The sequence below is a fragment of the Solanum verrucosum genome, unplaced genomic scaffold (genome assembly GCF_900185275.1).
Source record: "Solanum verrucosum unplaced genomic scaffold, falcon-dt-bn FXZP01000235.1, whole genome shotgun sequence".
Classification (NCBI taxonomy): domain Eukaryota; kingdom Viridiplantae; phylum Streptophyta; class Magnoliopsida; order Solanales; family Solanaceae; genus Solanum; species Solanum verrucosum.
In genome coordinates this window covers 4,434,831-4,446,600 of record NW_026019948.1, presented here as the reverse complement: position 1 = coordinate 4,446,600, position 11,770 = coordinate 4,434,831, and the positions used below count along the sequence as shown (strand labels likewise).

The 11,770-nt window shown below is 33.8% G+C and overlaps 1 protein-coding gene across 8 annotated transcripts in view; it reads left to right on the top strand.

The window, feature by feature from the left end:
- Positions 1–11,770, top strand: part of LOC125813578 (mitochondrial Rho GTPase 1-like) — a 19,907-nt gene that overhangs the window by 1,523 nt on the left and 6,614 nt on the right. The window contains exons 1-12 of one of the 8 annotated variants that reach the window (XR_007442074.1): positions 1,671–1,952; positions 2,042–2,174; positions 2,619–2,768; positions 2,849–3,025; positions 3,137–3,388; positions 3,801–3,869; positions 5,816–5,871; positions 6,499–6,580; positions 7,063–7,274; positions 7,486–7,555; positions 8,231–8,343; positions 8,505–8,654. Coding sequence is in view for 7 of the 8 variants with exons in the window: in XM_049493057.1 (XP_049349014.1) it covers positions 1,747–1,952; positions 2,042–2,174; positions 2,619–2,768; positions 2,849–3,025; positions 3,137–3,388; positions 3,801–3,869; positions 5,816–5,871; positions 6,499–6,580; positions 7,063–7,274; positions 7,486–7,555; positions 8,231–8,343 (1,520 nt within the window). In the remaining variant the exon portion in view is untranslated. Of the gene's footprint in view, positions 1–1,670; positions 1,953–2,041; positions 2,175–2,618; positions 2,769–2,848; positions 3,026–3,136; positions 3,389–3,800; positions 3,870–5,815; positions 5,872–6,498; positions 6,581–7,062; positions 7,275–7,485; positions 7,556–8,230; positions 8,344–8,504; positions 8,655–11,770 lie in introns of those variants that run through there. The other 7 variants (XM_049493057.1, XM_049493062.1, XM_049493063.1 and 4 more) reach the window with 7 other exon arrangements.

The following is an 11,770-nucleotide window of genomic DNA, read 5'->3' as shown; positions in this document are numbered from 1 at the left end:
TTCAGAATTATTTAAATAACTATATGGTGTTATTTTTATCTCCACATCACGATAGGACAATAATATACATGGAATCATTTCTTCTTTTTGCAAATGATCACTCTTAATCTTTATGTAATACATAATTTTATTTTATTTTCAAATTCTTCATTTAATATAAAATTATATTTTATTCTAAATTTCTAAATATCATAAATTGCAATAAATATTATATATAATACATATTAACGAACAATTCAAATAAAAGTGAAATCATTGATGAAATATAATTGCATCATAAATATTGTATTATCGTAAAATTTAAATTTATTTTAAATTCTACATAAATACTCAACTTTCAAGACTATTACGTTACTCTCATAATTGTTCTATTAATGTATACGGCGTTCAGAATGAACACTTTTTGTCTTTATTTTTTATGTGTAGCTAAAAATTGTTTAAATTAACAATTTCATCTTGTATCCAATTATTTCGTGTACTAGTTTACTCCTCCTATTCCATTTTGAACTATTGCATCAAATATTTTCATACTCTTTAAAAAGTGTAGTTTAATCACTTATCACTAAAACATAAAAGTAGATTGTTTGAATTATCATGTAAATTTTGTGCATAATTCATAATGAAAATTAATTATAATCTAAATTACATATTTAAAATGACAAAAAAAATTAAAAATTTAATTAGAAGAATTGTTAATTCGGGATGGAAGTAGTATACTTACCAATAATATGTTTTAGATATTATATTACTTAGAAAATAATTATAAATATCAGAGACTTAATTAATAATCTTAAATAATATAAATAATATTAAAATAACTTTAAATTACATATTTAAAGTGACCATTTCTTTTAAAATATAAAATTGAAAAATTATTAATTTGGGCCGAAGTAGTAACTTGTTAATAATATATTTTAAATGTTATATTACATTATAAAATAATTACAAATGATAAAGACTCAATTAGTAATATAGTAGAAATAATATTATAATAATCAAAAAGTAAAATAGAGAGGTGAATAGTAGTTCTCCAAATTTGGAGAACTACTATTCAACTCTCTGTAATTGAAGAATAGAGAGTGAAATAAAGAGTGATTGGAGAACTCATTTTCTATTTCTCTTCAAATACATAGAATGGAGAGTAAAATAGAGATGGTCTTAGAACCTAACTTTCATGAAAGGTCTGAATTTGAACTATATTTATGAGTTGAAACTTCAGACTTATGTTCACCTCGGATGATCATATTGGGTGCATTGTGACCTCGTACGATCATGTCGTATGAGCAACAATCGCTTCCTCACAATTCTTATGAGATAGCATGTCACACTTTGGTCAAGTCAGACAAAAATTATTAAAGAAATGGCCATGGAAATGGGCCAGGTATAAAAGTTGGATTATAAAATGATTAAAATTTTAAATCTTTACATATTGGGCTATTACTTAAACAGAGGTTCTAATATATTAAAAGAGAAATGACTATTTATGCCAAGATTTTCATAGTGGGCTAGTACTTAGAAGCCCAATTCCTAAAAAAAACCCATCCGCCATGGATTAGACTCTCGACAGTTACCTTCCACTAATTCCACATAGTAGTTGTACACCTCAATCATACATACATCCTCCATTAAAAAGCAACAGAAAACTCCTCCTCCACAGAGGAACAAAATAATAAGTGACTAATATATTTTGATTTGATTCGATTCGATTCCCATTTTGCAGTGTCAAATCTACAATATCTCATTCAAATGCTCGGCGGTTCAATTTCCGGTGGCCGTACTAACGTCCGTGTCGTCGTCGTCGGCGACCGTGCTACTGGCAAATCAAGCCTCATTACAGCTGCCGCTAGTGAAACTTTTCCGGAAGAAGTTCCACCGGTGCTTCCTCCAACTCGACTTCCTGCCGATCTCTATCCTGATAATGTTCCTGTTACGATCATTGATACTTCCTCAAGGTTCGTGTTGTGTATTTTGGAAATTGAATAGTTGATTTGTTATCAAGGTTATAGTGTTTCGATGAATTGATGTATGCGATGATGTGTAGTTTGGAGAGCAGAGGTAAGGTTGCTGAAGAATTGAAGCGAGCCGATGCTGTTGTCCTTACCTATGCTTGCGATCAGCCTTCTACACTCAATCGCTTGACTACTTTCTGGCTTTATGAGTTCCGTCGCTTAGAGGTGTCCAATTTTGTGTGCCTTATTGTTATTGTTAATGTAGTTTTGAAAAATATTTTTGTTCATTTTTCTAAAATTTTTTTTAGATATTTCTGAATCAAACAAAAAAAATGAATATCCTCCTATTGGAATGGTAAAACACACATTTTAAAATATTGGCCAAAATTTGCTAATTCCTGAAAAGTTTACGTGTTTTTGCTGTAAATGGATTGAATTCTGTATTATTAGGCCTATGTATTCATGAGTTAGTTTTAGTATTGTGGCGTTGTAACCTAGAAAGTGTTGTTTGTTTTTTAGTTCATGCAATTATATAGTCGTTCCAGTATCATTGTTATGGAAAGTAATTAAGTGCAATTTTTTTTGGATGGATAATTACTTCTATAGTCTGCATTGAGAAATGAGAATGTGACTTCTATGCATTTAATCACTTGAATTACCATTGGTTAGATCAAGGTGCCGGTAATTGTTGTTGGCTGTAAGCTAGATAAGCGAGATGAGGAGCATCATATGAATCTTGAGCAAGTGATGGCTCCAATCATGCAACAGTTCCGTGAGATTGAGACTTGCATAGAATGTTCTGCTGCAAACCTAGTTCAGGTGGGTGCAACTTGTTACTAGGGATTTTTCCTTGCAAAGGTTTTTTAGTTCAACAGAATGATAATTTTTAACCTTTACAGGTACCTGAAGTGTTCTATTATGCTCAGAAAGCTGTACTTCATCCAACAGCTCCACTCTTTGATCATGAAACTCAGGCTCTTAAACCCCGTTGTGTTAGAGCACTGAAACGGATATTTATTCTTTGTGATCATGACATGGATGACGCTCTCAATGATGAAGAGCTTAATGAGTTTCAGGTTATTCTTCATTTTGTAGTCCTCGAGTTTATTAAAACATTCGATTACTTTCTTTCAAGAAACCTTATTCTATAGCATTTTCTGTTTTTTATTTCCATAAAAAATTGGCAGATTAAGTGCTTCAATGCTCCCCTGCAGCCTGCTGAGATAGTGGGTGTCAAAAGAGTAGTACAGGAGAAGCTACCTCAAGGTGTAAATGACCTGGGCCTTACATTGACAGGGTTTCTTTTTCTTCATGCACTTTTTATAGAGAAGGGTCGACTTGAGACCACTTGGACCGTGTTAAGGAAATTTGGGTACAATGATGAAATCAAGCTGAAGGATGATAACCTTACAATACCATTCAAAAAAGCTCCCGATCAGGTGAGACTATTTTTGAAGCAGACGATTATTATGATACTTGTTTCGTGCAAGATATTGTTAGCGTTATAGTTGGCTGTCTGTGTTTGGAAGAAACTTGGCACTGAGGCTAACAGGAAAAATCATGTCGAATATCAATAATTTGTTGACCTAGTTTGCACAGAGTTTCTGGTTCATGGTGAATCAGGTCCGTTGTTCAGAGTTCCTATGATGGAAAATTATCAAGGATCAGATGATAGGAACCGTCTTTCTGTCCCAATGCTGCTTCATTTTTTTTTTTCATTTTTCTGAAGGTGTAAGTTGTCTTACACAATATTGTTTGTTACAAGAAAACTCCGGTGGTATACTCATATTTTTCTTGTGGAACGCTGTCTTTCTTTTAGTTCCCTTCTCAATAATGTTTGTCTGCTTGCAGAGTCTGGAACTGACCAGCGAAGCAGTGGAGTTCTTGAAAGGGGTCTTCAGCACATTTGACACTGATAAAGTATGACACTATTTTTTCATGCATTTTCTTTTATATAAGTACTCCCTCCGTTCCATTTTATGTGGCACTTTTCGGATTTCGAGATTCAAACAAGTCTATCTTTGACCATTAATTTTTCATGGATCTTTTAAACATTTGAATTATCAATTATTGTGACTTATAGTACTTTTTACATAATTTACAATTATATAAATTTCATTTAATTTTTTTTTTTGAAGATTTCATGCACAAATTCCTGATCAAACTTCAACTGTTTTGACTCTCAAAAAACGAAAAGTTCCACATAAATTGGGACAAAGGGAGTAACTGTTTTCTTTTTCATGCATTTAATATGACTTGATAATAAAGTGGATCATTATATGCATCCATTGTCTCTAGGGGGTGGGGTTGCTCTGAGTAACTAAAGGTTATGCAGTGAATTGATCTCACCAGAACTCTTGGGTCGTTAAGATAGAGAGCAATCTTTGATACAGGAAGTCCAAAAGAATGTTGCTCGGGCTCTTAAAATGTCAAGGGGTGTGTGTCGGATTCGCCAGAAGTAGTGTATTCTTGGAGAATCTGACACGGGTGCGGCATCGAAACTGAAGAGTCCGCTCAACTTAGTTGCTAAGACTAATGAACAATTATTTAGTCACAATGTAAATTTGACCAAATTAGAAATGAAAAATTGAACTTCAAGGAATTAAATTGAGCCAAATTCCAATTGTCCCTACTTTTTTAAAGATTCCAAAGCGAACTTGAAGAGGATAAAGAGAATGGAAGATGGTCAGACGCCAATTGCTTGGCTTGTATAAAGATTCAGACTCAGAGAATTGGAAGAACACTAAGAATTTGTCCAAGCTTACAGATTTGGACAGAGATTTAGGATTTATTTCTCGTTACAGTCCTCATATCTGGACGAAAGAGGAGCTCTATCTGTTTTTGACTGCAATTTTGATTCCATAATTAAGCCGTGTCAAGTTGCAGGTGTATTGTTTTTTTCCTTATTTTTGTTTCTTCAGGGTGGCGAAACTTTTTTAGTTTTTTCACGAGGATAACATATTTTGAATGCCAAACATCTCTTCTTGTCTTTGTTTGAAGTAGTTTTATCGTTACACAAAACCAATTAATATCCTCAGTCAGTACTGTTCCAAAAGGTGTTTACTTCTACCATTGCAGAGTTCTGGGTAATCTTTTAGATCTTCACGTCACATCATATACCAACATGAAAGCAATCTTTTTGCCAATTTTGTCTTATAATATCCCTATCTCTTTTTTATCTGGGTAGTTTGAGTTTGTTTTCCACACTGTTATTTTTCCATATCTAAGTTGTTGGTCTTCCTTTCATTGACTTGGAGAGATTTGGACATAGCTTTCTACATATTTTTCCTGTCTGAGATATATTCTATTACTGAAGTTTTAAGTACCTACTACTTTTTGGATAAATTTAGGAACCCCTCCAAATATGTCACTAGGTAGGTGGTATGCTCTAGTTTGAGTGGAAATTCTTTTGGAGAAATTTCAGACAAATGTCAGAATTTGGTTGTGTAACAATTTCCTATTTGAAATGTCAGTGGTCTGTTGATCCTTTCCTGTTTCAGTGAAGTGTGAGTTTTTTCTTATGCCCCCAACCCGCCGGCCAAATGAGATTATTCATAATGGTCAATGAAGTGGATTGAGATCCATGAGGTCTCAGTGGCGGCAAAATACTAGGTGATTTCTCCCCATCTGTCCAAGCCTCGATGAATAGAGTAACTCGATACCTGCTGGTGGGGGTAGCAGGTGTCCCGTGGAATTAGTCAAGGTGTGTGCAAGCTGACTTGGGCATCACAGTTATTAAAACAAAATACTAGTAAGACTGGTGATTATGCAAATACTTTTTGCCAAGCCTTAAAATTCTTTGGATAATACCAGAAATTTTGAACTTTTTTTTTTGTTCCTAAATCTATAATCTTTGTTTTATGCAGGATGGAGTTCTCAGAAATTCTGAGCTTGATGATCTTTTTTCAACTGCACCGGAAAGGTAAAAAGGTTTCTTTGAGCTCTTTGAATTATGTATGTTTGGATGGTTTTGGTGCACACTTCCTGCTAAGACTGTAGGTTTAGTTATTAGGATACTACTTGTTACAAATCTTGTCCATTCATTGATTGAAGTTGTTTCACTTTTTACATCTGTTTCCACTTTCCTAAGGGTTATTACAAAATTATTTCAATCCTATAGGGGGAATTTGTGAAATATGCCTATAAGCTTTTGCTTGACACATAAAAAATGATCGAATAAGACAGCTTTTAGCAGATTTGTAACACTTCTACCGTGAATCTCATATAGAGTGTCGAGTCTTTTCTTAAATGGTAGCTCTGAGTAATTTGTGTGCAGCTAATTGCGAGGATGTGAAGTTTTCAGTCTTTTGACTTTACTAGGGATGAGTTAGGATTATGCTTGCAGATTGATTTAGACAACTTCTCTTTTTCAGTTATCTGATTTTCTTTTAGTACAGGTTTTGTAAAATAATTTTTCTCATTATCACCGATCCTCTTTGTTTGAATCTTATGTTGAGAAGTGTTCTCGACTCGTCTTCTCTCTCTTTTTAGTTGCCCTTCCCTCTGAGCTGATTGCTAAACCTGGCTTTTTATGTTTGAAAAATTGCAGTCCCTGGGGTGAAGCTCCCTACAAGGATGCTGTTGAAAGAACTCCATTGGGGGGCTTGTCTCTTTCTGCTTTCCTATCTGAGGTTCTTACTGCTAACTTTCTTTCTTCATTCCCCTCTCCTGGTTATTGCACTGTCAAGAGGGTTTCATAATACTTTCAAATTTCTTCCAACAGATCCGATATCATTTCCTTTCAAGATCAGATAATTTGGAAATATACCTTTCTTGCTTACATGCCCTACATGCTTTGAGCAGTTAACTTGTTCAAATGTAGTAGATAGATCACCACCCAAAATTTAATTGACTTTGGTTTTCCTTCCTTTTTTTTCTTCAGAAAACTGTGTACAAGGTCATTAGGATATTTATCTTATAGATTGCTCTCCAGGATTTTTTTATTAATAAATGGGATTTTGCTAGTCTGCTATTTCTGGTGTACTTTTACCTTTTTACATATAATGCTTATAATGTCACATACTCTAGTTGACATCTACTTCTACCGGACAAAAAATAATTTCTGTTAAGGCATGTTATTAAAGATCAAAACTGCTTATTCTTGCAATATCAGTGGGCTCTTATGACGTTGCTGGAACCAGCTCAGAGTTTGGCCAACTTGATATACATTGGGTATAACTGTGGTGCTGCATCAGCACTCCGTCTTACCAGGAGAAAATCAGTTGATCGCAAGAAACAACAGACAGATCGAAATGTTTACCAGTGTTTTGTTTTTGGTCCTAAAGGATCTGGCAAGTCGGCCTTGCTGAAGTCGTTGTTGGGAAGGTATCTATATGAATTTAAGCTAGTGAATTGCTGTTGTTAATAATAGTCCTTGTTTCTGGCTATTAAGCATTTTTCCAAAATTCTTTTTTGTATATAGCAGATTTCCATTTTGCTTGTAATTGGCCAGCCAAATGACCATATCTCCCTTCTGTCATTTTCTTAACTATCCTTAGCCTGGCAATTTCTGATGCATAACTTTTTTTCGCTAAAGGCCTTTCTCAGAAAATTATGCGGTGACAACTGACGAGCACTATGCTGTTAATGTTGTTGACCGTCTTGGGGTAAGTGCTCTCAGAAGAATTCTCATTTGACTTGATAGGATGTTAGTTGATCTTTCTAAAACTGGTGTACCAGTGTGCTGCAAATATGAGTAAGAGCTCCTACATGTGTTAGGTTCTATGCACATGATTCATTACGAATATGCATAGGGTTAATTAGTAGTCATGCTTTTCTTTGATCCATGGATGCGCATCCTATGCAATATGTGTGATCATTGCATTTGCAATTGTATTCCCTTGCTGAATGCTTTCGAAATTGACATAAGGGTATTAAGGGGCCGGGCTGGGGTCTGGACTCTGGGTTGGTTATCGGGTTGGGAGGGTCCGTTTCCAACCGTGCAGGGCCGGGTTCTACTGGACCGGGATGGACCAGTTTTCTATTAAAATAATATTTTCTAATTTAATTAAAATTTAGTTTTTTTTTTAACTTCTTAATACATATAAAAAAATCAGGGCTGGTCTGGGTAACCGGTTCAGGAGTGATGTGACACTACCGGGTTGGACCGATTCCGGGCCGTCGATACTCCAGCTATGATCGTGCGGCTCGGTTTTTGTGATGAACCCAGCCCAACCCTGCCCCCTCTGGCTGGTCCGGTTCCGGGTTGACCCGGACTGTTTAATACCCTTAGATTGACATCCAAGTAATTGCCATCTTACTAAGTACGGGTTTTATTGCAGGGAACTAAGAAAACACTTGTACTTAGGGAGATTCCAGAAGATGAAGTTAAGATGATTCTATCTACTAAGGAATCTTTGGCATCTTGTGATGTAGCAGTGTTTGCATATGACAGGTGAGTAATGCAAGATCTAAGTGACTAGCAGCTTGTAGTGTATAGTTGAATTCATTGGCATAGTCCATCACCTTGGATATAGACAGGTTCCTTCTTCATCGTTGTCTTGATAATGCTTTGCTTTTTGTGTGAGTACTTTTTCTTCTTTTTTCCCCCTTTAGCTCCGATGAATATTCTTTAAAAAGAGCATCGGAATTGTGATGACTGTGGCAAGGCGAGGGGAAGTTAGTGGTTTCATGGTGCCTTGTCTATTTGTTGCTGCAAAGGATGATCTTGATTCATATCCAATGGCAATAAAAGATTCAGCAAAGGTATTTACATTGATCAAATTGTGTTCTGATTTGTGCAGAGATCGAATGTAGTGAATGTACCCTGGGTTTTAAATGAATTACATAAAAAGATTTATTCTTGGTTTTTATTTCTACATATGCTGTTTTGATAAAATTTTGAAATATTTGTCCAGATATGTCAGAATTTTGGAATAGATGCACCTATTCACATTAGTGTGAAGGAGAGAGATCTGAACAGCATGTTCAATAGAATTGTCACTGCTGCAGAGCACCCTCATTTAAGTGTTCCTGAAACTGAAGTTGGACGTAGCCAGAAACGATATCGTCATCTTGTTATCGCTCTCTTATGTTTACTTCAGGTACTTTTGAATCTAATACCCCTAAAGATATCTCCAAAGAGAAGTAGAAAATGGAACTGAATGAATGAACATTGGCACTGAAGATAGGCCTGGCATATTAGAGCCAATTTTTTTGAATCAAATTATTGTATTCCATCTGACTCCTGACTAAAATTGCAGTTGTGGCTGCTGTTGCCGTTGTTGGACTGGCGGCATATCGATCTTATGCTGCACGGGAAGAATACCTCAAGCTAGGGAATGTCCTGTGTCTACTCGAGAATGGATAGTCAACTTTTTTGACCTAATAAGAAAAATTCTCCCGCTATTCCTTTTGATCTCTACCAGAGAATTAGCAAAATGTCCTTGTACATAGAGTACGGTCAGACTTCTCCCAAGGTTATTTGAGTTTTGTCTATCTGATCCTATCCATTTCCTGTTGAAAGTATCAGCTAGGCGCTATTTTTCCTTCTTCGTACTCTGTTTTAGAAAGAACAATTTACCTCTTTGAGGTATTGTTTATTAGTAATGTAATTTTTAGGTGGCATTTGGACTTTGGAGATAATTATTAGAAAAGTTTCTGGGAAAACAATTCTGGGAATAGTTGCTCCTCTGGATTAGTTTTTCTGGAAATCTGGCGTAATTAACTTTTTCTCATTTCTTTTTTAAAATTAACGTTTCATTCTGAATAGTAAAAAAAGGTAAACAGTGTGTCTGTATGTATTGATCTATGTGCATTATTATTTATTAGTATATTTACTAATTTCAAATTTCGTGGTCCACCAATGTAGATGTATGAGGAATATTATGATAGGAAATGAATGACACAAGTTATTGGTTAATGTCATTTTTAAATGGAACATGTGTAGTATGTTTCATCATAGATTTTCAAACAAATTATTACGTTTTCTTGATGTACAATAAAACATTTGAAAAATATTACTGTACGATGATATACCAATATTTCCCTGCGAGCAAATGTTTCTTCCCAGTTGTAATGAATAGCTATAGCTACGCTGCAGTTGCTTACCAGTATTTTGGTCATTAGTAGATTGATCGATCGAGTTGAGTTACACCAAGATATAAGGTCGCTTAGAATCTAAGTATTTCAAGCAAAATAATGAAATTTATATCGATACACAACTTCGATTTGCTTGTATTCCTAAACAGTATTTTTTGATAGGCAACACCACAGCCCGATGTAGCTGGGTTCAGATGGACCGAACTGTCTCATGATATCCTAAAAATCCTACTCACATACCGCTTTAATGGGCTGGATGTTGACATTATATTTCTAGATCTGGAGCTATTCTTATAGGAATATGGTGGTCTTTTTGGTTGGATTTCAAATATAGCATAAGTTCTTATAATTGAAAATGCTCAAGGGATAGGATCTATTTCTTTATTAAAAAAATGGAGCATGCATGGCTAATTACTCCATCCAAAAATTAACTCAGAAGATGAGAATTATCGAAAATGGCGAAAATTGAATGCAAAGTGTAGTAATGTAGAGTAGTTTTAGACAAATTTACTTTAGTAGACTCCCGTGATGGAGAGAAGATCTTGCAGGATTTTCCCTAAGAAAATGCAGCATAAAAGTCTAAAAAATACCACAGCGCCTTGTTTTCAAAGCTGAGGGATTTGTTGCAGCTTTGCATAGATACTTGATTGATATATAGATTGTTCAAAGATTTTGGATTGTTACTCGTGAATCGTGATAATAAAATGACAAAACTAAAATTGTTAAGTAAGACCAATATTTTGCTTTCAAATCCACATGTTTTTATGGGGCTTTCATAGAAAAAATAATGTATGCTCATTAATTTTGTATATTATTAGTATCTTATTTTGTACACCTTTTTTCAATTAATGTCTAACTTGTATACTTTATTTGGTATTAAGATATGAATAACAAATACATGAAAATTCATGATATTAGTAATGCAAAGGATTTTATTAGTCATGAGTAAATACACAATTACCCTTTAAAACCTTATCTACATCCTTTCCACTTTATTTGTGGAGGGTATTTTGTAAACAATTTTTTAGAAATTATGCAATGCATATTTTTTTTAATATAGCAAACCAGATAAGAAATAATTTCAGCATGTAAGCATAATTAATGCAAACATAACTAATACAAACATTACTAATACATTATACTTATACACCCTACCAACTTTTATATATATATACCCTACCAATTACCAAACAATTCCTTTAACTTTCTCCTTGGAAAAATCTTTGGAATGTCTTTATCACAATTATTGACTCTTAATTACGAGTGAAAGCTATGAGTGGAAATATTAATATATGTGAAAATTTTATAAATGACATTTATTAGACTAATATTTTTAAGTTATAGCAGTTGAATAAAACTTTCAAGTTGTAACAATAAAATTTTCAGGTTGTAACATTTTATTAAAAAAAGTTTTTTAAAAATAATACTAAAAAACATTTTTTAAATATCATTAAAAAAAAAAACAGATAACATTAAGGAATTAATAATGCCATAAATTTAGGAGATTCAAAAAAAATAAGAATATTTGGTTTCCTTTTTTTACTCAATCAGTTATAATTAAAAAAAAATCATATATATTTTTTTTCAAACGTTTCTCTCTCCCTCTAATTTTTTTTTTCTGTCAATTTGTTTTCCTTTTTTACTCAATCAATTAAAATTAATTCAAAAATCAGATTTTTTTTATTCAAACTCAGTCCCTCGATTTTTTTTTCTGTGTCGTCATTCACGACTAATTCCAAAATATTCTTGGTTCAATTTTTTTATTTTGTGGTAATGGACGG